Raw genomic sequence first — 25,049 nt, forward strand, 5'->3', positions numbered from 1 at the left:
CTCTCTGTGTGTCTCTCATGAATAAATAAATAAAATCTTAAAAAAAAAAAAAAAAAGGAAAAGATCTGGTCTTGGCCAACTCCTCGGATTGTGCTCGAAAGCAGCTGTGGCCTTTGTGCTCCTTGAGCAAACATGCTGTGCTTATTCCCCTCTCGGGGCCTTTATCTATAAGGGCGTCTCTGCTGGGACATTCTTCTCCAGATCTTCTGATTGGTTCTTTTTATTAGTTAGGTGTCTGCTCAAATGTAACCTCGCCAGAGAGAATTTCCGTGTCCGAGGAACCACTAACACACTCGCTTCTCCACCATTCACCCCATCTCTGCTTGCTCTAGTTCTTCATAGAACTACCACTGTCTAAAATTAAATAAATATAGACAAAAAATAATATTTAAGTGTTTGTTTACTTTTTTGTCTGCTTAAGAAAAGAATGCAAGCTGGGGCGCCAGGTGGCTCAGTTAGTTAAGCACCGACTCTTGATTTCAGCTCAGGTCATGATCTCAGGGTTGTCAGATAGAGCTCTGTATTGGGCTCCATGCTGGGCATGAAGCCTGCTTAAGATTCTCTCTCTCTCCCTGCACCCCTCTTCCCCTGCTCACACACACACTCTCTAAAAGAAAAGAATGCAAGCTAAGTGAGGGCAAAGTGGTTTTTGTCCACCATTACATACCCACAGCACCAAAAACAGTTTCCAGCATACAGTAGGCACTCAAATACCTAGTGATACCTCAACTGCGGGCACTATTACCCCTGTATTTGTTTCTATTGCTGCTGGAACCAACTTCCACAAACTCTATGGCTTAAAACACGGTGGTTACTCAACTGCTACATTTCTGGAAGTCAGAAATCTAAAATCAAGGTGTCAAAAGGCCTATGTTCCCTCTGAAGGGTCTACAGGAGGCCCACTTTCTTGCCTTTTCCAGCTACCAGAGGCCACCTGCATTGTCCATTCTGTGGTCTCCTAGTGTCACTCAAAACTCTTGCTTCATCCTGAGCATAAGAAAAATGAGTTTTGTGGCATTTTAACTTGCCGTACTTCCATCTTCCTTTCCCCAGCTTGGCAGTAGCCTTGAGAACCAGCAATTTCACAATCACCGTAGATGTGAAAAGCAGCAAGCAGCTTAGCAAACACTGGAGGAAGCAGACGATATGAAGCTCCCCAAAAGCCCAATCTCCAAGGAACTGTCATTATCTGACCGATTTGGTGGTTCCCAATCACAAGGCTTGCCTTTATTTGACTTGACTCAGTACCTGCTCATCTCAAACAGCCTTTTCCCAGGGGTGACAAGCAAAACACCAATGGCAATTGTTTAACATAGCAGCTGCCTGAGGTGGTGTTCATAACTGGAGCAGTTAAGGGGGCCCCGAGGTGACTCAGTTGGTTGAGTGTCCGACTTCTTGTTATGGCTCTGGTCACGATCTCAGGGTCGTGAGATTAGCCCTGTGTTGGGCTCTACACTGAGTGTGGAGCCGATTTGGAATCCTCTCTTTTCCTCTCCCCCCCCCCCCCCCCGCTTGCTCTCTTTCTCGCTCTAAAACAAAACAAAACAAAACAAAAAAACAAAAACAACTGCTCCAATTGGAGCAGTTAAATATATTATGGCTTCAAATTCCAAATTTGATGAAAAACATTAACCTACATATCCAAGAGGTGTAACTCCAATAGGATAAACTCAAAGAGCACCACACTGGAACCCATCATAGTCAAAATACCGAAAAACAAAGAGAGAATCTTGAAGCAGTAAAGAGAAAAGTGATGCATCAAGATAAATGATCCTCAATAAGATTATCAGAAACTTCAGAGGCCAGAAGGCAGTGGGATGACATATCCAATAATACTGAAAGAAAAAAATGATCAAACCAAGAATTCTATATCCAACAAAACTATCCTTCATAAACAAAAAACGTAAGACATTTCCAGGCAAACAAAAACTGAAAGAATTCATAGCTATTAGATCTTTCCTTCAAGAAATATACCAAAGGAAGTCTTTTGGGCTGAAATGAAAGGACAGTGGACAGCAACTTAAATCTACATTAGAAGAGACCAGTAAAGGGATCCCTGGGTGGCACAGCGGTTTGGCGCCTGCCTTTGGCCCAGGGCGCAATCCTGGAGACCCGGGATCGAGTCCCACATCGGGCTCCCGGTGCATGGAGCCTGCTTCTCCCTCTGCCTATGTCTCTGCCTCTCTCTCTCTCTGTGACTATCATTAAATTAAAAAAAAAAAAAGAAGAGACCAGTAAAGATAACTATAATTAAACTATAAAACTATAAAACAACAGTATTAAAAAAATAATAAAATAAAACAACAGTATTAATGTATTTTTTACTTGCAGCTTTTTTTTCTGCTACATGATTTAAAAGACACTCATATAAAGCAACAGTTATAAAACTATGTTGATGGGATTATAATGTATAAAAATATAATTTACACAAAGATAAAAAGCACAAAGGAGGAAAGAAGTACAGGATACATATATCTGCAAAGTTTTTACATACTATTGAAATTAAATTGGTATTAATCTTTTTTTTTAATAGTTTATTTATTCATGAGAGACAGAGAGAGAGAGAGGCAGAGACACAGGCAGAGGGAGAAGCAGGCTCCATGCAAGCAGCCCAACGTGGGACTCGGTCCTGGGTCTCCAGGATCAGGCCCTGGGCTAAAAGTGGCACTAAACTGCTGAGCCACCCAGAGTGCCCCTAAATTGGTATTAATCTGAACAAGAAGCTTAGATATTAATTGTATGACCTGGGATAACCACTAAAAAAAATACCTTCGAAAATACACTTGATCTTGATCCAGCCAAAAGGCTGAGAAGCAATCCTTCAAAAATATAGTAAAAAGAGATAACAAGGGTATTAAAATGGTAAACTAGAAAAATATCTAATACAAAAGAAGGAACTAATAGAGGAACAACAACAACAAAAAGATATACAGAAAAAAACCCCAAAAAGCAAAAATAGCAAATGTAAATTGTAACTAATCAGTAATTATATTAGTTATAAGTAATCACTAATGAAGAAGTAGAAACTGGAAGAATGAATAAAATATGTAAGGGGAATTTTTTTACTAAAATGCCACACTGGAGCAAATTCAAGGTCCCTGGAACCCAGTAGTGTCACTGACAGAGATCATCAGGCTGACTGGTTGTTTCATTCATATTCCCAATTTGTGATTCTTGGGTTAGAGAGCTCCAAAACTATAAAACAATATCCCTTTAAATGTGTCTCTTTAGGGAACCTGACTGGCTCAGCTGATAGAGCATAAGGCTCTTGGCTATGAGTTGGAGCCCCACAATCGGTGCAGAGAAATTTAGATTATTACTTAAAAACCTTAAAACAGATAAATAAATACCTGTATATATGAATGTGTCTCTTTTTTTTATTTAGAAAAAGAGAGAGCAGGTACAAGGGTAAAGTGGTGGAGGAGGGCAAAGAGAGGGCTGAGGGAGAGGGAGAAAGAAAATCTGAGAATCCTAAGTAGGTTCCATGCTTAGCAAGGAGCCTGATGCAGGACTCAATTTCATGACCCTGAGATCATGATTTGAACCAAAATCAAGAGTCAGATGCTTAACCTACTGAGCCACCCAGTTGCCTTAAATTGTCTCTTTCACCTTTTGCACTACCACCTGGTTCTAGTGCCCTGGAACTTGATGAGCAAATTCACATGCATTCTCTGCCACTGTTTTCATTTTGCACACTTCCATTATGTTTTCTAGAAGCACTCTTCTTTCTAGATTGCAGGGGTTCTAACTTTTCTAGTCTATTTTATATGGAGACTCAGACTCCTTGTTATACCACCTCCAAAAACTATCTGCTTACTCACAATCCTGTCCATAAATCATTCTTCAGTGACATCTATTGTTTTACCAATTTACCCTAAGAGAGTAGAGTGCCCTTGCAAATGTGAAAATTTCACTGCAGGATTCTCCTTCCATGTCACTGATCCAAACTATTAAATACAGCCATCTGCAGGACCAGTGCCCGGAAATCCCATTCTCTGTACATCAGTTTCCTGTCACTATGTTAATTCTTTGTTCAATCTCCCTATGAAAGCTGGGATCTTTGTTTTGTTAACTTATACTTCCTGCCTGGTACATGGCAGGTACTTGGTATTTAATGGATTGAGGGACTTAAGACAACACATCCTGGTGACCTGAATCCTTAAATAACCATAGGAATAGAATCCTATCAAAGATAATTTTTTAACTCTAAAAAGTTAGATCTACCACATATATCATGTTCATATAGTTACTTGCCCCTTAAGGAACTCTAGATTCATCAAATCACAGAGAAAATGTATAGCTTATCACTGACAGATTTACTGCTATTTTATTGCTATTTATTAGATTTATCGTTACTTTTAAAATGTATACAACCCTCTTTTTTTTTTTAAGAGATTTTATTTATTTATTCATGAGAACTATAAAGACAGAGAGAAAGAGAGAGCGGGGTGGGGGGGGAGACAGAGGCAGAGGGAGAAGAGCAGGCTCCATGCAGGGAGCCTGATGTGGGATTTGATCCCAGAACTGTGGGATCACAAGCCGAGCTGAAGGCAGATGCTCAACTGCTGAGCCACCCAGGCATCCTACAACCCTCTTTAGAATTAAAAATAACCCATCCCTTTGGAGAGCCTCAGGGAGCCTCCGAAATGTTTCCATGGATGAAAGTCATATTGTAATATGACCACTAACATCCTAGTTCTGCAAATTAGGTGAGAACATCCCAGGATTTACTACTTTTAACCTAATACTTCTGAAATCGTTATCATCAAAGACAGTTAAGCAATTTGAGTCTTTTCTAAGGTCCTCAGTAAATATCAAGACCAAAATCACTCAGTCACCTTTTCATCTAAGAGCCTTTTGCATATTAGCCACGAGGCAGTAGAGCTAACACTCTCATTTCTTTTCTTCCTTTCATATATTACAAACATTCCTGCATTTGTTTTCTGGCTAATTTCTGTTTTCTAGACAATTTCCCATTTCTATACCTGCTACATTTTATATTTCTGAGAGAAAGGAGAGTTTACTAAAGACAAGGACTCCAGCCCAGCACTATGGCTGCCTCATGATAGACTAAAATGGGAAATGGAACACCACCAGGGGCTTAGGCAGTTACTGTCGGTTCTGTCTCTAGGGAGCTACTGAGTTTCTCTCTGTCTGCTTTGTGTTTTTCAGCAATTACTCTTCTAGACACACATGGCCAAATGTGGCTGCTCTGGTTCAAGAGAGCCTTGAGATCTCTACTACACTTGGCGAATAATCTCATTTCCCTTAAAGTACAGACTCTCTAACACTGCATATTAGAATTCCTATTCCCAGGCCTGATCTTTTTGATCTTGGTGCACAATTAACTTGTCATGCAACAAAATCTTTTAAAATGAAGTTTCAATTTACCTGGAGTTCAGCCATTATATAAATGATACCTCACCCTTCCCAGTGGTGGAAGAGAGAGGGAAGAAAGGAGAGAAAAAGGGGAGGGACTGTCCAAGAGACCTAACCTTGCAGTCACAAGAGCTGTGATTCATGGAGTGAAACTGATAGCTCGAGTAATGGGGATAACACCACCAGCTAGGAGTAAGAGTTTTAAGCATGCTAGATTTTCTATTCTAAAATCACACTTAGAGATTTATTAGAGATAGCTAACAAGAAGCATTTATGACTGAAAGGCTCCTTAAAGACTCTCAGGCCTCCTCATTCATTTGAGAGCTGAGAAGTGAAATGACCTGCCCCAAGCTAGCAAGTACAGTTCAGTGCCCCAATCAGACTTCCAGTCCCTTGATTGCTAACCCAGTGACCACTTTTTTCATGCCAGAAGATCAAGATCTTTCATTCATAAAAGACGGAGGCCTTACCGAGGGGCATGATGGAGAGGTATTTGCCTCGGAACTTGCTGGTGATTTTTATTTCCTGTCGCAATGTCCAGCCATTTTTGGACTCGGCATGGTGTGCAGCAGCAGGGGGATGATGACTCACCTTGAAGAAATCAGTGGTTCAGATTCAGACAGAAGAAGGAAAAGATACTGCCTCTGAATTGGTGATAAACACCCAAAGTGCACACTTGACATTTTTATATTCACAACAGTAGGTGAGTACCAGGGCCTCCAGTGTTGAAGCCCTAAAGGAAAAGAAGGCAGTCTGGGGTGACAGGCATGGAATTTCTACAAACGGTAACCCCCGGGGGTAACAACCAAAAAGACATCCCTTTCTTTAAATAGTAAATGTGTCACAGTCCCGAGGCTCCTTTACCTGCTCACAGAGGGAACGGTACCCATTTTCCTCTAAGCGGTCTAGCTCAAAGGTCTCCCCAAGGAGTGGGTTGAATGGCTTGCTGGTACGGAAGACAGTAGTGGAGTAGGAGGACACGGTGAAAGCTGCAACATAACAGAGCTGTTCTAGAGAGTTCTCACATTTTGCAGCTCGGTCTAACAGCTCGTGGTATTCCAGATCTTCAGTAAGGCGCTGAAGCATGGATAAGGGCTCATTAAAGTTCACCTGTCAGGAAAAGAACAGATTTAAAAACTTTGCCCACACATCTATAAGAGACAGCTGAATATCTGCAGGTGGAGAGATATATCAAGATGTTGAGATGATAAAGCAAATCACTGGGAAGAAAAGAGGCCTTTGCTTTGCTCAGGAGACCACCTCTAAGATCTAACCTATAAGTAACACACTCTCCCTGGCCAACTGTCCATGTCAATGAGCAGTATAAATCAGTTTTCATTTATTTCACTAAGTGTAAGCTCTTTGAGATCAGAACCGTGCCTCTTTGTTCGTCACTGCATGTTTGAGAGCCATCGATGCTTTACCCATAGGAAACTAGCATCGAATAGGTATAGAAAGAATGAAATAAAAGAAGAAATGTATTTTAGCACAAGTATACCCAGAGAGGGAGTGAGGCATTTAAAATTCTTGAGGAAGAAAATAAAGGATAATAAGTTATAAGTAGAGGCTTTTCCTGACTGGTGAAAAGAAAACATTACAAAAGTTAGCTTCTATTCCTAGACAAGATGATTGCTAATGATTATTTCAGATCTCTATCAGGGCAGGATTCTGGTTTCTTCTCTGAGGCTGGACAGTTGTGTTCTGGACTGGAGTGCTCATGACAGGGGTTAACTTAGGGCTGTGAGTGTTTCTGCCTTTCACATTTCAAAGCCAACTTAAGGCTTTCAACTGCAGGATAAAGCAAGTATGTGTGTGTGTGCTTCTGTTGGGGAGAAGATGTTCATTTATACCCTTAATTGAGCCCTCATGTGTGCCAGACCCTATACTACCCACTGGGTATAAAGAGATGTGAACATAAGAGACACTGTCTCTCCAACTCCCTCCAAAAAGAGTTAGCTTCTAAATTGCCTATTTGAAATTTAAGATGACTTTACTACTTAAAAAATTACTGTAAAAACAGGTTAGGTTCCCAGGCTAGCCCACAAAGCTTACTTTAGCTTTACAATACAACAATCTCGCTGAACAAGCCTGCATATCATTAGCCTGAGTCCTGTATCCAGAGAACAGAGGATGGAGGAAAACAATTCCCTTTCTATTGAATAGAGCTGGCCTAGAGCAATATTTCAGCAAAAACAAACAAACAAAAACACTTCTCTTTCCTACGATCCCACCTCTTTTTCTGCATTTTTGTCCAACCTCTACCCACCAATCCCTGAACCACATACTACCCCGCAGTGTTCACTGCCCTCTCAATTGTGAAGTATCTTGTAATTTCCACTATAACAAACTTTACAAAGTATAAAGGAAAAAATTTATCTGAGATGCCATTACCCAAAGATAACCATTATATTTTCATGTTTGTTTCTATGCATTTATACATTTAAAAAATAAAAAACAGGCTAGAGTCTGCTTTTTCTCTGAGAAACACACCCAGCATTTCTCCATGAGAAATTTCCCAGTGAATGCAGAGCCACTGCACCAACATTAGAACACAACATTAGGACCTACCCTGCTTCAACTAAAACGGGGTCACACTACAAAATCCCTCTCAATACTGAGAGATACTTAGAGAAGAACAGTAGAAGAAAAAATGCATACAGAGGGGTAATGGACTAATACGGCTCAAATCCTCAAGAGTCTTTTTACGGAAGGTACTTAGAAACTACGCCAACAAAACCTCTCATTGGCAGAGTTTCAGGCCACGTGAAGTAACGCTTGCATGCATGTTGAGGAAAATGGGATGGGTATGTGCTCCACGGGTGGCTACAAGACATATGGGCACAGCCTGGGCCTACAATCAGTGCATCCGTAAGCCCTAGCTCTTCTTCACACTCACACACACACACACACACACACACACACTCTCACACACACACTCACACACTGCCCTGGCCACCAACAACTGTTTCAGGAACCCAAGTTTCTCTAAAGGCACCAAGCTTTTCATATTGGTCATTTTATCACCCAGAGGCCCAATAGGGAAACAAATGAATCCGCGAATTAAAGCAGAAGGAAGGAAGGAATTCATTACACGGCTGATGGAGACTTAGCCGGCCGAGGAAGACAATTTGGAGATCACAACAGCAGGAGGCCATGAGCACGGGGCTGGAGGAACAAAGAGAGGCAGTGGTAGAACCATGGTGCAGAGGCCAGAGGCACTCGGCAGTAGCTGAAGCCTCAGGGGGCCTGTCCAAAGGAAACCAAAGCCACACAGCCATTGCCAAAGCACTGCCCAGGAGAGAAGGCATGGCCAGGGTCCCCCGCAAACTCCTACTGGCACCTCACCCTGATGGAGCCCAGCCAGGTGCCAAAGCACGGAAGCCTGAGAAATAGCCTAGAGGAACCAGCTCTCCCGTGACGCATCGCAGTGCAGGCAGAGGGCGAGGACTAGAGCTTTGGGCAAACAGGCAGAGAACCGCACACCTGCCATGGCAATGTCAACAAGGAACTAGTGGTAAAGGAGACAGCGAGGTCACCCATATTCAGAAGCTATTTCTGAGCAGGAACTGCCTTTCCCACTCACCTCCCCACTACTTTTTGTAAGACACCAGGAAAGTGGGGCTTCTTTTTAGGCCCCCAGTAAACCAATGCTTTTATGTGTCTATAGGGTGCTAACTCATGGCCTTTTCTTGTTAACAGTTTTCTAACAAAAGTCCTACACACTTCCGTATAAATCTATTTGTTTTCTAAGACCCAGTTAATTAATTACTTCAACATTTGCTAAATAGTATATATGTGCCAGGCACTGGCTAAGCATCAAAGATATGAAGACCAGGGCAGCCCCAGTGGCACAGCGGTTTAGCGCCGCCTGCAGCCCAGGGTGTGATCCTGGAGACCTGGGATCGGGTCCCACGTCGGGCTCCCTGCATGGAGCCTGCTTCTCCCTCTGCCTGTGTCTCTGCCTCTGTGTGTGTGTGTGTCTCTCATGAATAAATAAATAAAATCTTTTTAAAAAAAGATATGAAGACCAGTAAGACACAATCCCAACCCATGAGGAACGCAGTCTGTGGAGAGGCAGAAGCCCACGTTGGTCCCTGAGACCCAGGAGGGGAGGAGAATACTTTCTGTATGCTACCCCCCCCCCCATTCTTTCCTTCTTCTGCAAGAAAACAGAATCCCCCGATGTTTAACTAGGCCATGCCACTGACAGTAGGAATCTTCCTTTCCAGCTAGCTGTGGCCATATAACTAAGTTCTGGCCAGAGACTGAAGTGAAACTAGTTCATGCAACTTTCAGGAAGCACTCGTAAAAGACAGGGCATGCCCTTCTCTTCCCTTCTTTTTGCTGACTGGAATGAGACGCTGATGGTTCCAGCTGGAGCAGCCACTTCAGACTTAGAAACTGAGGGCACAGATAGCAGAGCAACAGGATAGAAAGAAGCCCAGTCCTGAGAGTGTAGAGAATGGTACCAGCCCTGGATCCCCAACTTCTGGACTTTAACATGAGAATGAGTTAAGCTAGTATTTGTTTAAAGCAGGGGTTGGCCAGCTTTTTCTGTGAAAGGTTAGATAGTAAATATTTGTATGGCCCTCAAAGCCTAAATATTTACTATCCCATATGACACTGCCATATGGTCTCTGTCATAGCTTCTCAACACTGCTATAGGATGAAAGCAGCCACAGACAATAAAGTGCATGAACGACAGTCACCGTTTATCAACACAACTTGAGGGGCACTAACATCTAAATTTCAGGTAATTTTCACATCATGTCCTCTTTTCCATTCTTTTGAAATATTTAAAAATACAAAAACCCTTCTTAGTTTGCGGACTGCATAGATAGCAGCCAGATTTGGCCTTGAGGCCCACAGTTTGCAAACCCTGGGTTTAGACAAACAGATTTTGGCTTTGCTTCTTTAAATTGATCCTATGTGTAACAGACACACTGGTACAACACCAGGCAGACGGTAGGCACTCAGTAAATGCTAATGTAATGAGTGAGCAATGTTGGAACACAACCTGTTGGAACACAAGGCAGAGCCAACTCACCCTGACCGGATGCATGGGTGAAAGCTTGCTAAAGAGATAATGGTAGAGCTGAAGCCTGAAGGCTATTAGCCACAGGAAAAGAGAAGCGGCAAGGGTGAGTGGGGAGCTGATGAAAGTTTGGGCAGAAAGAGCAGTCTGTGCAAATGCCCTAAGGGGGAGAAAAACCAAGATGCCTCCGCATACCTGAACGTGACTCTGAATGACTAGATCACCAGTGTAGGTGGAGCCCGGTCCAAGGGAGGAAGTACCAGGCCCACTAAGGAATCTGGACTACTCTCAAAGCCAAAAAGGATCCAGTTAAGGATTTTAGGCAAAGGAGTAACATGACTACGTTTGTAATTTTAAAAAGGTCTTTTTGGCAGCAGTGTGGACAGACTGGAGGAGGGCAAGACGGGAGGCAAGGAGGTCAGTCCAAACACCAACTTCATCATGGAGATGGTCCTCATCTTCCCATAGTGAACGGACGGTTTTTTGCTTCTATGCTTCTGTGCTTTCCCAAGCTGTGTATGGCCAGCACTTCCCATTAGTGCTACCATAGAGAGTAAAATTCTGTACCTGTTTGCACTTCTGTTTTCAGCTACATGCTTTTAGAAAAACAAAAACTGTGCTAGATTTATTTGTGCATGCCGCCAGCACACTGAGCTTAGGAATCTGCTCATATATAACTGCCATTAAACAAATGCATCTGATTCTAAGTGATCTGGAAACACACCAGATCTACGGACTACATTAAAGCAGCTGATTTTCAGGCACAGTTTATGATTATAAGGGTAACAAAGGCCATGCCACGCACAAACCGCCTCTCAAGTGCGTGGGACCGTCACGGCAGCACTCTTCCCACTGAGGCCCAAGAGGCCTGAGAGGCTCTCTGGGCAGGCCCAGATGTGCAGGAACCTCACCGGCATGGGGATCTTTGAGAGTTCTTTTCCAATGCAGTTCTTCATGATGCTCCATAAATTGAGGCTATAGTTTGGCTTGTATGGTATTCTAGTTCTCTTTTCCTTCTTGGTCTCTTCCAGCTGATGCTTGTACTAAGGGCAAAAACAGAGCCATTCAATCATCCACAAGGAACAGAATACCCAGTATTTATAACCTTCCCTCCCACCCCCCACCCCCCGTATTAAAAAAAGAATCAGTATCTCACAGTGCCTTATAAGCAAATCCTTGGGAATCACACCCACGTCCCTCACCCGATGGCACCCAAATGAGAGTCACCTGTTCATCCAGGCTGATGTCACTGCTGGCCCCACTGATATTGCTGCCAGTACGTCTACACAGGTGGGAAACATGTGAGAATCAGAACAAAGATCAAGAACTATAGTTGGGTCCTCGCCAGGTCTCTACAAAGCGGAACGCAAAGCACGTTGTGCAAACTTCGGAACGGGTGACTAAATGACAACACTTAGAATATACATGAATTTAAACATCTCTGGAGAACCTGCTCATGTAAACAAGTTGGCAGTTTTCCACTCATTTAAGGAAGGGTCCAGATCTTGGTTAACATTGACAACTTCAACAATCCCACTGAAACATTTCTCAACTTTGATGGTCAAGATGTGTTCATTCTGGGGTGAGTCACGGACAACTTACTTGTGGCCCAAGTTTTCAGGCATGGTGATGATCTCAGGAGCATCAAAAAACTCATTCTCATCATCTTCATCACTCATGTCTCCTTTGCCAGAACAGCACTGATCTGCAAGGAGAGGAAAACCACTTGTTTACTTTGGCTCTGTTTACCAAAACAGAGATCCAACACTTTGGATCTTTACCATGCTGACTACCAACATGGCAACACATGGTAGAACCAGAAATAAACAGCTCTAATTCCCTGGCACAGGTCACCCATCCTGGAGAGTTTGCAGTTCTTCTATCAACAGCAGAAAACCACCTGGCTCATAGTGACCTACCTTTTCCAGAACCAGCACTGCCAGGAGTGTTTGCCGGCAGCACAGTGGCCCCCCGGAAGGCCCTCTCCAGGTGATTGTGTTGCTTTGCCAGTTGCTCCAAGGTCTCTTCCAGCCGGATACGCTGGTCTCTTTCATACTGAAGGGACTTCTGCCATTTCTTACTATGGGTCTGGGCTAACATGAGGAAATCTCTACAGGCCTGTGTGGAGAAAGGGTTGTGTCAGCTCAACGCAGCTAGTCAGAGATTTCCCTCAGGCCTCTATCAGCCCATTAAGTAACCTTGTTCTAGGAATTTTAGCAAATTACAGTAAAAGACTCCTTGTTATTCCACAGTATCAGGGACAGCCAGCTCCGTGATGAAATCAAGGTCAACCGCAGGAAAAAAAAAAAAAAACTGAACATGGTTGTCATGGTTCTTTTATATATTCCTGGTCATGGGACTAAACAAATGCCAAGTGAGCAGCAAACCTAAACAAAGTATTTGTGGCAACATCGCAAAGGACAACTATGTGAACTGAACCAAAAGAAGCAATACTAACTAAAGGAAAAGATGAGGAGAAGCAAAGGGTAACTGCTTTCAGTATATTCCTGACCACACTCAGGTCACAAAGTTGATGAATTCAGATGCTGAGAACAGGGAGTCAGCCTTGAATTAGATCAAAATGGGGAAAAGTAACTGGTTTTTATTTTTGAAGAGAAACAGGTAACCTTAAAAACTAGAAGCCTACCTGAGGCATCAAAGAAGGGATCTACAGACAAAACACAGACCTGATCACATTATCCCCTTCACTGGCTCCCCACTGAGAACCTAACTATTGGGTTGAACGTCCAGGGCCCTTCAGGTGGCCACCACTTGCCTTGGATCCTCCTCCTCAGGCAGCCAGACCTACCCCTGCACCTGATGGTGGAGCCACACTGACCGGCTCGCCATCTCCTGGACACACAGTTCTTTTGGGCCTGCTACTGCACGCATATGCTAGTTGTGTTGCCAGGAATGCCCTTTCCTACCCACTTCCTCAACTTGGCCAAGTCCTCTCCATTCTTTAAGATCTATGGCAAATGTTACTTCTTCGATGATTTCGTAAGCTGCCAATCTCTCCTGTGCATTTCCATAGCACTTTGTGTACACTTCTGTTTTAAATCATCCACAGCAGCATTGTGACTGATTTTGTCTCTCCAGGTGGATTATGAGGGACTTGAAGATACCATTTATACCCTAATTATATACATCTCTCCAAATCTGAACTTAGTTGCTCTGTACATACTAGGAGCCTGACAAAATCTGCTTAATAATGAAGGAGGCAACATAAGCTTAAAAGTCTATGTATGCCCTGTTATGGAGAAACTAAAAGATAAACAATTATCTACTCCCATGGTTTCAACCTTTGCCGATAGGCTAATGATTACAAAATCAGTAATTCCAGCTCTGCATTCACGGAGGCAGAATATCCAACTGTCTGTCCAATGGCTCGAGGTGATCTCAAAATCACTGGATCCCAGAGTGAACTCACCACGTTCCTTTTCGGACTCTGCTTCTCCCTTGGGTGTTTACTCTCCATGCCAGGAACAGTACCAGGGCCCTTTCCCCTGCCCAAGCAAGTAAACTAGGAGGCACCCTGGATTCTTAATTTTTCTTCCCTCCCCACTTCGGATTATCAAGTCTTATTGATTCTTCTTTAATATTTCTGGGGTCTGTGTACACTTCTTTCCATCCTCCACACCCAGAGGAGTTCTGCTGGTGTTGGGGCTGTCATCACAGCTCCAACCAACTATCTAGCTATGGAATTTGGGGCAAGTTATTTATTTAACTCATCTGTGCCTCATCTGTAAATAAAAAATGATGGCAACTATCTCAAAGAGTTGTCGCTTTATGTGTAAAGCACTTAGAAATCTGAGGCTCACAGTAAGCGTTCAATAAGGTGTTAGCTATTATAATTAAGCCTGCATCAAAATCGGTCTTATCCTCTTCTAATCCACTCTACCAAGCCCATTTAGTAGGATCTGTACCCCATCCCCTCCCCCACACTTAATCCCTGCCAGCCTTATCTCTAGCTACTTCCTTGTTCTAACCCTCAATTAGTCACTTCCAGACTTTGGGAGAGAGGAAAGGGATCCACATAAGCCACACCTCTACCTAGATCAATTCTTCTCCTTCATTTCTTTTACGGATGCTGACCGGATACTGACCGTAACTAAAGTTTAGTGAAAGACAAAAGACAATGATACGTTAGGCACTTTGCTGAACCCTTTACAGTAATTGTCTAATAGAAGCCTTTCAACAATCCTTTGAGCAACTACTGGTATCATCACCATTTATAGAAAAGGAATTGAGTTCACAGAGGAAGCTCGTTATGTAGATAGTTAGCTAAGGCAGCTGGACTTCAGGGCCTCAAGCTCTACATTGTCTTCTTCCATAGGAAGACTCTTGTCTTTCAGAACTTAGAGGAGGAGTAACCTTCTCTAATCTGCCTGGTCTGAGATCAATACCTCCAATGTACCACATCATCACAGCCTGTGCTCCTTTCTATCATGGCACTTGGCACACTCTATAATGGTCCGTTTACTTCTCTGGCCCTTCGCTAGAGAATAATCTCCTGGAGGGCAAGGGCCACAGCCACATTTGCTTTCTATCCCCTCACACAGTGCCTAGAACAGAAATGGTGCTCAACAGATGTTTGCTGAATAAGCAAATAGGTACACTAACAGTATCAAATTTATTTCCCTGGTTAGACTCTTAGATTCTTCTTAGTAGTAAGAACAGCTATGTCCTGGGCAATCAAGAAATTGAGTGAAATGTATTCCTTCTTTGATAAAACTGCCTGTTTTGAGAGGTGAAGTTAGCATGTTAACATTGAGGCCTTGGCACTATCACCTAAAAGATATCAAGGAAACAACACAAGGATAAAAAATGCATTTCAAGCAGCAACCAGCTCTGAAGGAGGCAAAGGCAGTGCACTGGAGAGAAGAGAATGAAAAAAACAGAACTTACCTCCGATTTCCGAAGGATCGTTATCTCTCTTTTTTTTTTTTAAAGATTTTATTTATTTATTCATAGACAGAGAGAGAGAGGCAGAGACACAGGCAGAGGGAGAAGCAGGCTCCACGCTGGGAGCCCGACGTGGGACTCAATTCCAGGTCTCCAGGATCACACCCCAGGCCGCAGGCGGTGCCAAACCACTGCACCACCGGGGCTGCCCAAGGATCGTTATCTTGGACACAAACTCTAAACATTTACAACACGGGGAAGAACAACTCCCCAAGGAACAAAGATGGAACTTTCTTTGAAAGAAAAATCCAGACTGAGTTTCAGTTTTATGAGAAATTTTTTAATCAAGAGATGTTTGAGTTAGTTAATTTTTCCACATCAGAGAAGAATAGGAACTGCCATGAAGCAGGGATAAAGGCAACATCCAGTGTCAGGAGACTGTTGTCTCCTGAGCTGTTCGATTTAAAAAGTACCTTTATTTACTATTGGTCAATTGACCTGTCTGATTTATGAGGTTTTCCTGATCATAAGAGGACCTGAAAAACAGGCACACAGTCACTGGGAAGTTAAGTGGGACAATTTGGAAAAAGAGCACATGATTAGGCATTAGAAACACCAGCAGTTGTGCTGATCGGCAGACCAGTCCTGGGCGATAGGTGAGCTTCCTTAAGTGGACAAAAATGATTAGTCTCTTCTACCTGGTGTGTGAATCAGAGCACTGAAGAAAACATTCAACATTTCAGCAAATGATATGAAAGTCAAGGTCATCACAACTTTCTATTGAGTAACAAAGGGGTTTTAAGTGTGAAAAAATGAATTTTCCCCTTGTCACAAGAAAAGACCTTTGATCTCTAGAAGCCACGTGGACTAAACTAGTTTCAAGCAGACGTCTTAGTATCACTTCCTGAACAAGGGAAAATCTGGACCCAGTGAAGTAATATCATCCCATTTAATTGGACAGGGGGAAAATCCAGCATAACTCCTTTCTCAGAATACTCTTCTCACTTGCCTTAGGACACATCCTCTGGTGTTTTTGTGTGCAAGTTAACTGAAACAACTTGCCAGGTGAGAATCAGTCACCAGTAGAGAAGAAACAGTGCTGTTTATCTTATTTTAATTTTTTAAAAAGATTTTTAATTTATTTTAGAGAGAGAGAAAGTGAGAGACAGAGTACAAGCAGAAGAGGAGGGGTGGAGGGAGAGAGAGAAGCAGACTCCTCACTAAGCAGGGAGCCTGACAAGGGTTCCATCCCAGGATCCCGGAATCATGATCTGAGCCAAAGGCAGACACTCAACTGACTAAGGCACTCAGGTACCCTGAGACAGTAGTGTTTTATTAAACTATGTATTCACAAAAATAAATAAATAAACAAACAAACAAATAAATAAATAAATAAACTATGTATTCACTTCATACCTATCAGCCAGTATCTGAAATATATCCCAGATGCCCGCAGTGCTCTGAGTTTACCTAGAGCCCAGTGCTCAAGCAACTGAAGCATTCCACACGCCACCAACAGCCACCCGAAGCTGGAGTCATAAGGAGGCAGAACCACCGGTCCCTTCTTGTTGAAAGCAAAGTACCCAAATTTGAGCACTTTGTCTAGGACCCAGAACTACCTCTGAAATCAAGGACCAGAGATGGGACTAACTAGTATTATAAAGTTCTCCCTAATAACCTGGCTGGCCCCAGTTACCACACTGTAGGCCAGAATGCACTAGCAAAGTACCTGCAGCTCACACACCGCAGTGGAAAGGATCCATGGAGATCACTCACATCCAACAAATCAAGTTAGATAAGAACAAATAAATAAAACCACAACCCACAGAGGTTAGGGGACTCTACTCCCATCACTATCAGAGGTCCTGCTGGCTGCAAAAGTAAGGCTAAACCTCCGGACTCCTCACTCATTCCCAGGCTGGCGTGGACTGTCAGAGCAGAGTGTGAAAGTCATTCCGTTGGTGCAGCCTGTTCTATTTCATGCAACAAGAAATGTGGCTCGAATCCCCTGAGCAGTGAAGCAGAACCTACTGTTCTGTGCTTTGTCAATGACAATTTTCCCTGGCATCCGGGGAGAATTACCCTTGTAAGAGGGAAAGAATGAAAAGGCCACACAAGCGCCATCTGCACTTACGTTGATCATGGCATTGGAGGTTATCCTAAAGAGCGTGGCCCGTTCGTTGACCTGCTTGATCTTCTCGTTGCTCTCGGCAGGCAACCGCAGGGCCTCCAGCTCGCTGAGGGAGCGCTGCAGCGCCGTGCCGTGCTTGGCTATCAGGTCGTTGCATGTGGTCAAGTCCTCCACTTTGCTGGACAGCGTCCGGAGGGTATTCTGGAGCTCCGTCTTGTCCGTTTGTGAGACAGACTCTTCATCTCCTGACTCATCTGTAGGAGCCAAAAGGTGAGTGATAAGGCTCCTTTTGTGACTCCAGAGCTAAGAGTCAGATCCTGCCAGCTCTGTCCACAACTAAACCAGCAGGCCTCGTGCTGTGCATTCTGATCACCTGAGAGCTTGCTGTCACCAGACAACATGACTAGGATGTGGTCCACAGCCCACCTGTACCACAAACACCCAGGGTGGTCCTTCCTTTTTGTCCTCCAGAGCACACAAGTGCAAGCATGTATTTCACTCATGCTTTTCTTTTTCCTTCCAGTTTTATTGAGTCATAACTGACATACAGCACTGTATAAGCATAATGATTTGACCAACATATATTGCCAAATGATGACCACAAAAAATTTACTAGCATCCATCTTGTCATATAGACACACAAAAAAAGGAAAAAATGTTTTTTTCCTTGTGATAAGAACTTCTACAATGTACTCTCTTAGCAACTACCAAATATACCATATAGTGTTAACTGTAGTCATCATGTTGTATGTTACATCCCCAATATTTACTTATAACTAAAAGTCTGTCCACCTACATTCAATTTCCCCATCCCCCACCCCTGGGGATCTTCTTCAAGGTGCCAAGGCTCTGGCCCCACCCCAGAAATTGACTTGGCTGATGTGAAGCAAGGCCCAGGAACCTGCATTTTGAATAAGCTGCCCAGGCCATTCCAATGCACACTGATGTTTGACAACCAATGATCCCTGCAAGACAGAATGGAGAAGCTAAATGGCTCCTGGGATTGGAAATGAACAAATGAGCCTTGTAACTCAAGTCTGAGGATTCCAATCTGGTCCAAGCTGATTATTACTTCCAAATCCACCACCATCCACTGGGTGATGGGCAAGCCCTGTATGAAGTGGGTTGAGAATCGCAGTCTGGCTTTGTAAATAATGTCCACATCACCAAAAGACTCAGTAAATTTACCTTCTCCAAAGGAGACCTCAGGAACATTGTGATGAGTTCATTTGACACTAAAGCCACCCCTGCATTGAAAGCAATGCAAGGTCTTCTATGAAAGGACCTTCCAAGCAGTATGTCAAATAGAGAGCTATGTTGTACTTCTCGCTATTACGTTTATACCCAACACTCTGCAACTGCAAAATGCTTTTCTAGCAATGTCACTTCCTTTGGGGGAGCTAACATCGGCACTCAAACCAAAACAAAAGAAAGAAGAAAAGGCCTTCCCTATCTGCTAGTCCAAGAGGCAGGATTAAAGTCAAAATACAACCCATTACAAAAAAAAACTCACAAAGCAGTGAATTTTCCTTTCACTGTTTAATAGATACTAAATACGGTGTGGGAGAGGACAGGGGATAAGAAAACAAGAGATGAACAAAAACCTGCAGGTAATCACCCTGGTCAGCTGAGTGGATGAGCTCAATGTGATTAAACTATCAATAAGTGGGGCATGGGAAATCCTACGATTTTCCTTGAAGAAAAATCAAAACCTGGTTAGATCGCTCTTTTTCGTGAAATTAAGGTAGCAAAATGAAGAGTTTTCATGGAAAGAATCCCATATAATGTTTCTCGCAATCTACAAAGACTGTCTGTTTCAACTCCATTAAAAGATCCTTAAGTAAGAAAACACCATGAGAAAAAGAAGTAAAGATAGAACCAAACCACGAGTTGTAATAATCATAAGATGGCCCTAGCAATAAAATATTTCTTTCTCGAAATGTTAAGATAGTCAAATGGCATTAGCCAAAAGGACAGCCATCATGGCTCTAGGACAGAGTTTCTCAAATTCGGTACGACTGACATTTGGGCCCAGATAACTCTTTGTTGTGAGGGCTGTCCTGGGCACTGGAGGAGGCTTAGCAGCCTCCCCTTTCCACTCACTGGAAGCCCAGAGTACCACCGTCCCTCAGCTATGACCACAAAAACACCTCCAGACACTGCCTGATGACCCCTGCAGGGTAGAACTGGCCCCAGGTGCATACCACCAACCCAGGAGAAATGCTGCATAATGAGGAGAAGCCTGAGTCATCTAGGAGATGGTGATAGTGTCTAGGAGGGGCAAATAGGAAGCTCCCTACCCGATTCTGCCAGCATCTTCACAGCCTTCGCCTTGGCCAGTTCCAGGGCGGTGACCCAGCGCTGCCGCTCCACTTCCGAGCTGGCCTTCAGATGGTAGGTCTGAGCGCCCCCGTTGGAGATGATGAAGTTGCACGAGTCTTCCACGGTGATGTTGGCTGTGGCGAGGTTGATGGTACCCCGGCAGGTGTGTCTCATTTCAGCCTTTGACCTGCAATAACGAGACAAAGGCAAGCCAAGTGGAAAGTGGATGGGTGGTTTATCCTTCCTTGTCTTCTCGTAGCTCTAAGCCTTCCGAAAATACAGCAGCCTTGGGAAACAGCAAGCTCTACGATTTCCCTCACACAGCTCCCTAAAGTTCCAGAAACGACCAGTTGGGATTTCCTTTCACAGACATTAAGTGGGGTTTCTGAGTCAGACTGTATTGCTCTGCTGTTCCTCTCACCCTCGGCTTTTTAGAAATAGCCTTCACAGAAGTTTAACGACATACAATGTTAATTCAGCAATTTTAAGTGTATAAAGCAGTGAGTTTTGACAAATGTATACAATTGTGTCACCACCTCCACAACCAAGATATAGAACATGTCCATCATGCCATAAAGTTCCCTCGTGCCCTTTTGTAGTCAGGGATTACTTCTTATTTAGCAAGTTATAATTATAAAATAGAGGTTTATAAACTCATGCAACATAATTTTTTATAACAATCTCACCCCCTCAGAGGAAGAATAGCTCCATTTTACACACACTGAACCACTGCCCCCCCCCTCCCTAACTACAACTCAGCCCAAATGAGAACTGTCACACTACGCTTAGAATTATATTGCATAAGCATAAAGAGCACTGAGATGCTCAGGGTACTAAATATTGACTACAGCACAAATGATATGAAAGAGGAAAAACTAGCCTTCTGGGGGAGTTAAGAAAAAATAATCATAGAAGAGTCACCAGGTAGTATAATCTTTTGGGAATATGTTCTTTCCAAAGATCCACTGACCTCTATTGGTAGGGACTCCTAAGCCATCCTATTAATAGCTAAGAAAGATTCAGCAAATCTGTTCTCAGAGGATTGGGTGTAAAAATTTTCCCCATCTCTACTGACAGTTCTATTAATAGACTAACTTTTGAACTTTGCATCACTACTTGGTGGCAACAAGCTACTTCACATAAAACACCAAGCTGTTAGCACAATTGAGTATACCTTGCAAACTGAGCTGATTTTCCCACTACCTGCTGGTTATACCCAGAAACCTGCATGTTGAGACCACAGTTTTCCCTGACCAACTTGGACCATAAAGAGGTCAAAGTCCTTTGCCAACTGCCAAAGTGCAGAGCAGAGCCATTTCCCTTTCACTGGAGCCAAGTGGCCCAACACACCTGGCACATCCAGAATTCCTGCATGCCAGAAATGACACACACCCCATCTCCAGAAACTAAGACTTGGTATGTTTGAGAAAGTGTTTACTATGCTTAGGAAGACAGATTTGCTATTGTTCAGTGTGTCACATGAAACTGGTTTTTCTTCCCCAAATGCACAAATGAGCAGTATGGGATGGCCGGGGGGGGGGGGGGGGGTCCTCAATGGCCTGAGCCATTTTCTACCGTCTGCACCTGCCACACTGTAATGTGAATCCCTGTTTTTTTTTCTATTCTTACCTCCCCTCCCCCCCATCCCCAAGCTTCAGTTACATTATGAATAATGCAGGCCGAATTTCAGATCCGCAGCTGACAGGCCAGCTCACCCAGGCTTTCTCCTCCAAAGGTGCTACTTGGACTTTGTACCACATTCCTCACAATCTGTTGGTACTTTTCACAAGCCACTTCCTAGGGAATCTCTTCTGCCTGGGTTATCTTCGTGAACCCAAGGAGCTTCTCAAATCACATAAAGTCCGTAGCAGTTTTAGAAATACCAAGGAACCCTAGAAGTAAGGCACGCTTGACTCAGGGGCTCTTGGGTTCGGGCAGATACACCTATGTTTATAAATGATTAGTGTACGGGCTGGAAAGGTATGATTTTCAGAGTGCAAGGTAAGCTCTTCAGGCACTACAGTATTAATTAAGTGGTACTTTCTGACTAGAAAGCACCCTTAAAAGGCCAGCCAAATTAATAACTCAGTCTCCGAAAGCTAGTCAGGAAAACGAATGCTAGGGCTCTGTCACTATGCATCTGGGAAAGCTGGAATTGTACATATGGTTTTTAAGTAATGGGATATCCATGTAACTGTGTACATAAGGAAGACTAGGATGGGTAAAAAGAGGGAAGTGGCCCGCCAAAGCCCATCAGGACAATTCATCACAGGATAATGGGTCTTGGAAGTACAGGATGTCAGTTAAAAAGAAAATAGTATTTTGTAAAAGGTGAATGGAGGATATGACAACAGGTTTTGGAGGCATGAAAGGCAGGAGGAATGACAATTTAGCTAAATAGCCCTAAGGAGATGGGGACCTGAATAATTCTGTTAAGAAGAATAAACTACCAATAGAGTTGGTAGGAAGTACTTTGATGTGATTTTGAAGGTAGTACACAGATTTGATAACTGTTTCCTGTTGCCTGGTTGGTTTGTGGGTGGAACCATCCCAGCTGGCAAAGACAGGCCTATGCACATTTCCCAACATGTGGTTTGGTATGCTTTAGAAGGAGCTTGATCTGTAGTCAGACAGGTACCACTAGCTCTTGTAAGAGAGAAGTTGAAAGTGGTTACAAATACATGAAGAGATGGCAACATGCAAGTTCTTAATGTCCAGCCAAGATCAATATTGATTAAGACTGGTACTGATCAAAGAATCAACTGGCCTGAAGTGGACCTGGTAAGAACTTGAATGAGGAAATATGACCACACAAGTAAGGCCCTCAGCTGATACACAACTTCTAAAGATAAGCAATCAATGTTAATAGTGAGTTACAAGATAAGTTAGGATATGAATCAATTGAACATTAGAATGATGGTCAGTGTAACAGGAAAACAGGAACTTAGGTAGCGGAAAACTTTGGAATACACTAAAAATATTAGATTAGATTAGATTTGTGATCTAATCTTAAACTGATCATCCTGGATGAGTACTTAGAAAGGTTAAAATTAAAATCAGTTCTGAATATAATAATGTAAATGATACAACTGTTCACAATGTGGCTGAAGCTGTGAGGACGTGCTAAGGCGTTTTCCACTGTCAGAGACTAGATAAGAATGTGTTCTTACTTCAACTCCCTCCAACTCCCACCTTCAATTTCCCCTCAAAATTCTCTAAGAGCTGATTCGATGGAGTTGATGGAAGAGATCCATTCACCCTAACTCTCCCGGCGGTAACTACCTGCAGAAGAGGAGAAATAGAGTGAGGTGTTCTTACCAGCGTTTGGGGTCTCAAACGGAATGGTCTTTACAAAAAGACTTCAAAGAGAATGCCATGATATTAAGACGTCTCTCTTAAAGGAGACTTTTATACATTTTGCATAAAGTACACATTGTAAATGTGATCTAGAAACTTACTTGCTATAGGCGGGCAATGATCTCTATTATCTGATTGATTCATGTAACACTAACCTGGGTTTTAGGTTATGTTGGTGTGAAGAGAACTAGTTTCAAATCCTTGGGAGAAGCTGCTCAGCTAGGTCTCGGTTTCCTCATCAGTAAGATGGGAATGTCTCCTGACTCCCAGGATTATCCTTTGGAGTCAATGCAACCATCCACACTGTCCAGCACATGGGAAATGTTTATGTCCTGTCCCCAAACCCTGTATCCTGTCTCTAGGAACACGAGTAGCCAAAAAGCATGCTCCAGTTAGGGCAAGACTGTGAGTCACCATAAATATATACGAAACATTCCAAAACAAACACCGTAGAACAGAAGTCACTACACCAAAGACACGGCTTCTTCTTTTAATAAAACTTAAACCTAACCCACCCAAGCGACTCCAGAAATAACTGGATAGACCACTGAAATCATTCCCACGGGCGGGGAGGTGGGATCAGCGTAAATAAAAGCGGCACTAGAGTGCACATCTCCACTCCGGGCTGGCCAGAAGGTGAAAGCAGATGCCAAGTCTGGGAGAGATAAGGGAGACAAGGGGTGGATACCGAGGCCACCCTGTGCCTGGCGTCCTTGTGCCTGAACGTGGTGGAGAGAGCAACGGCGGGTACATCAAGGGCTGCTGATAACCTTGAATTCTGGAGCCTGGGCAGAGACAGCTAAGGCTTGGGACTTTTCACAGTTAAGTTCCTTGAGAGCCACGCCTGGGCTTTGCTCTCCTCCACGCGCCCCTTCGCACCCACAACAGCGCCTTCCTCGCAGAACTCATCACTGCACCGCGGTGCCGGTGGAACACAATGGAAGGGGAGACGCTCTCCGAACAATCGGAAAGGCCAGGGATCGAGGGGAAGGTACTGCACCGAGGGCGGGTAACCCAGCCGAGGGGGAAGGCCCAAGGCGTTCGCTGTCGCGAGGGTGGGCTCGCGTCGCCGGCTGTCAACGCGCGCAGGTGGCGGAGGGGCCTGGGGCGACTCGGCGGCGGGCCGGCTCCGGGGGCTGCGGTGGGGTCGGCGCCCCGGAAGCAGTTACCTGTAGTAGCTCAGGAGCCCGTTGCTCAGCACGAACCACCGCCGCTGGTAGCCTTTGATGTAATTGGTCCATTTGAAGAGCCAGCCCTCTCGAGCCGAGCCCGAGCCCCCGGCGCCCGAGCCGCCGGAGCCCCCCGCCGGCGGCGCAGGGGCCGGGCCCGCAGCCGCCACTCCCCCGGCGCCCGGGCCCGGGCCGCCCGCCGCCGCCGCCGCCGCCGCCGCCGCCGCGGTCACCGTGCCCAGCGCGGCCCCGGAGCCCGGCCCCGAGTCTCCGCGGCCGCCGCCGCCGCCTCCCACCACGGGGGGACCGGTGCCGCCGCCGCCCGGAGCCGCGATGGCCGCCGGGCCCGGCCCCACCACCCCTCTCAGCTCCGTCGCCGCCATGAGCCGCCGCCGCCCCGAGACACAGGACCGGAACCGCCTACGAGAGCCGCCGTCGCCGCCCGGAGCGCCCCACACGGCTAGCGCATCAGCCGCGGCCGCACAGCGTCCCCGCCCCGCCAGGCCCGCCGCGGGAGGAGGGCTCGGCCGCCGGGAAGGAGGCAGCCGATTGGCGCCGCTGAGCGTCACTTGCGGAGGGCCCCCAGGACATTGGCACTTCTCTCGGGCCTGTCAGCGCACGCCGCCCAGTCAGAGCCCGGGGTGGGACGCGTCCTCCAGGCGCGCCGCTGATTGGCTTCGGCGAAGGCCAATCAGACTCGCGTGCGAGCCCATTGGTGGTTTCCCGCAGCCGAGACCGCAGAGTGTCCGGC

General features: G+C 44.7%; 1 protein-coding gene across 1 annotated transcript in view; it reads right to left on the reverse strand.

Annotated features, from left to right (window-relative positions):
- The window catches only part of OSBP (oxysterol binding protein), a 33,834-nt gene extending 9,033 nt beyond the window's left edge, over positions 1-24,801 (reverse strand). Inside the window, exons 1-9 of the mRNA XM_026012805.2 lie at positions 24,299-24,801; positions 19,751-19,959; positions 17,454-17,704; positions 12,334-12,532; positions 12,017-12,119; positions 11,642-11,696; positions 11,326-11,457; positions 6,244-6,489; positions 5,850-5,970 (exon numbers count right to left, since the gene is read on the reverse strand). Of these exons, the coding sequence (XP_025868590.2) occupies positions 5,850-5,970; positions 6,244-6,489; positions 11,326-11,457; positions 11,642-11,696; positions 12,017-12,119; positions 12,334-12,532; positions 17,454-17,704; positions 19,751-19,959; positions 24,299-24,681 (1,699 nt within the window). The 5' untranslated portion in view covers positions 24,682-24,801. The remainder of the gene's footprint in view (positions 1-5,849; positions 5,971-6,243; positions 6,490-11,325; positions 11,458-11,641; positions 11,697-12,016; positions 12,120-12,333; positions 12,533-17,453; positions 17,705-19,750; positions 19,960-24,298) is intronic.
- Positions 24,802-25,049: the final 248 nt, after the last annotated feature.

The sequence above is a fragment of the Vulpes vulpes genome, chromosome 5 (assembly GCF_048418805.1).
Source record: "Vulpes vulpes isolate BD-2025 chromosome 5, VulVul3, whole genome shotgun sequence".
In the NCBI taxonomy this organism is placed as follows: domain Eukaryota; kingdom Metazoa; phylum Chordata; class Mammalia; order Carnivora; family Canidae; genus Vulpes; species Vulpes vulpes.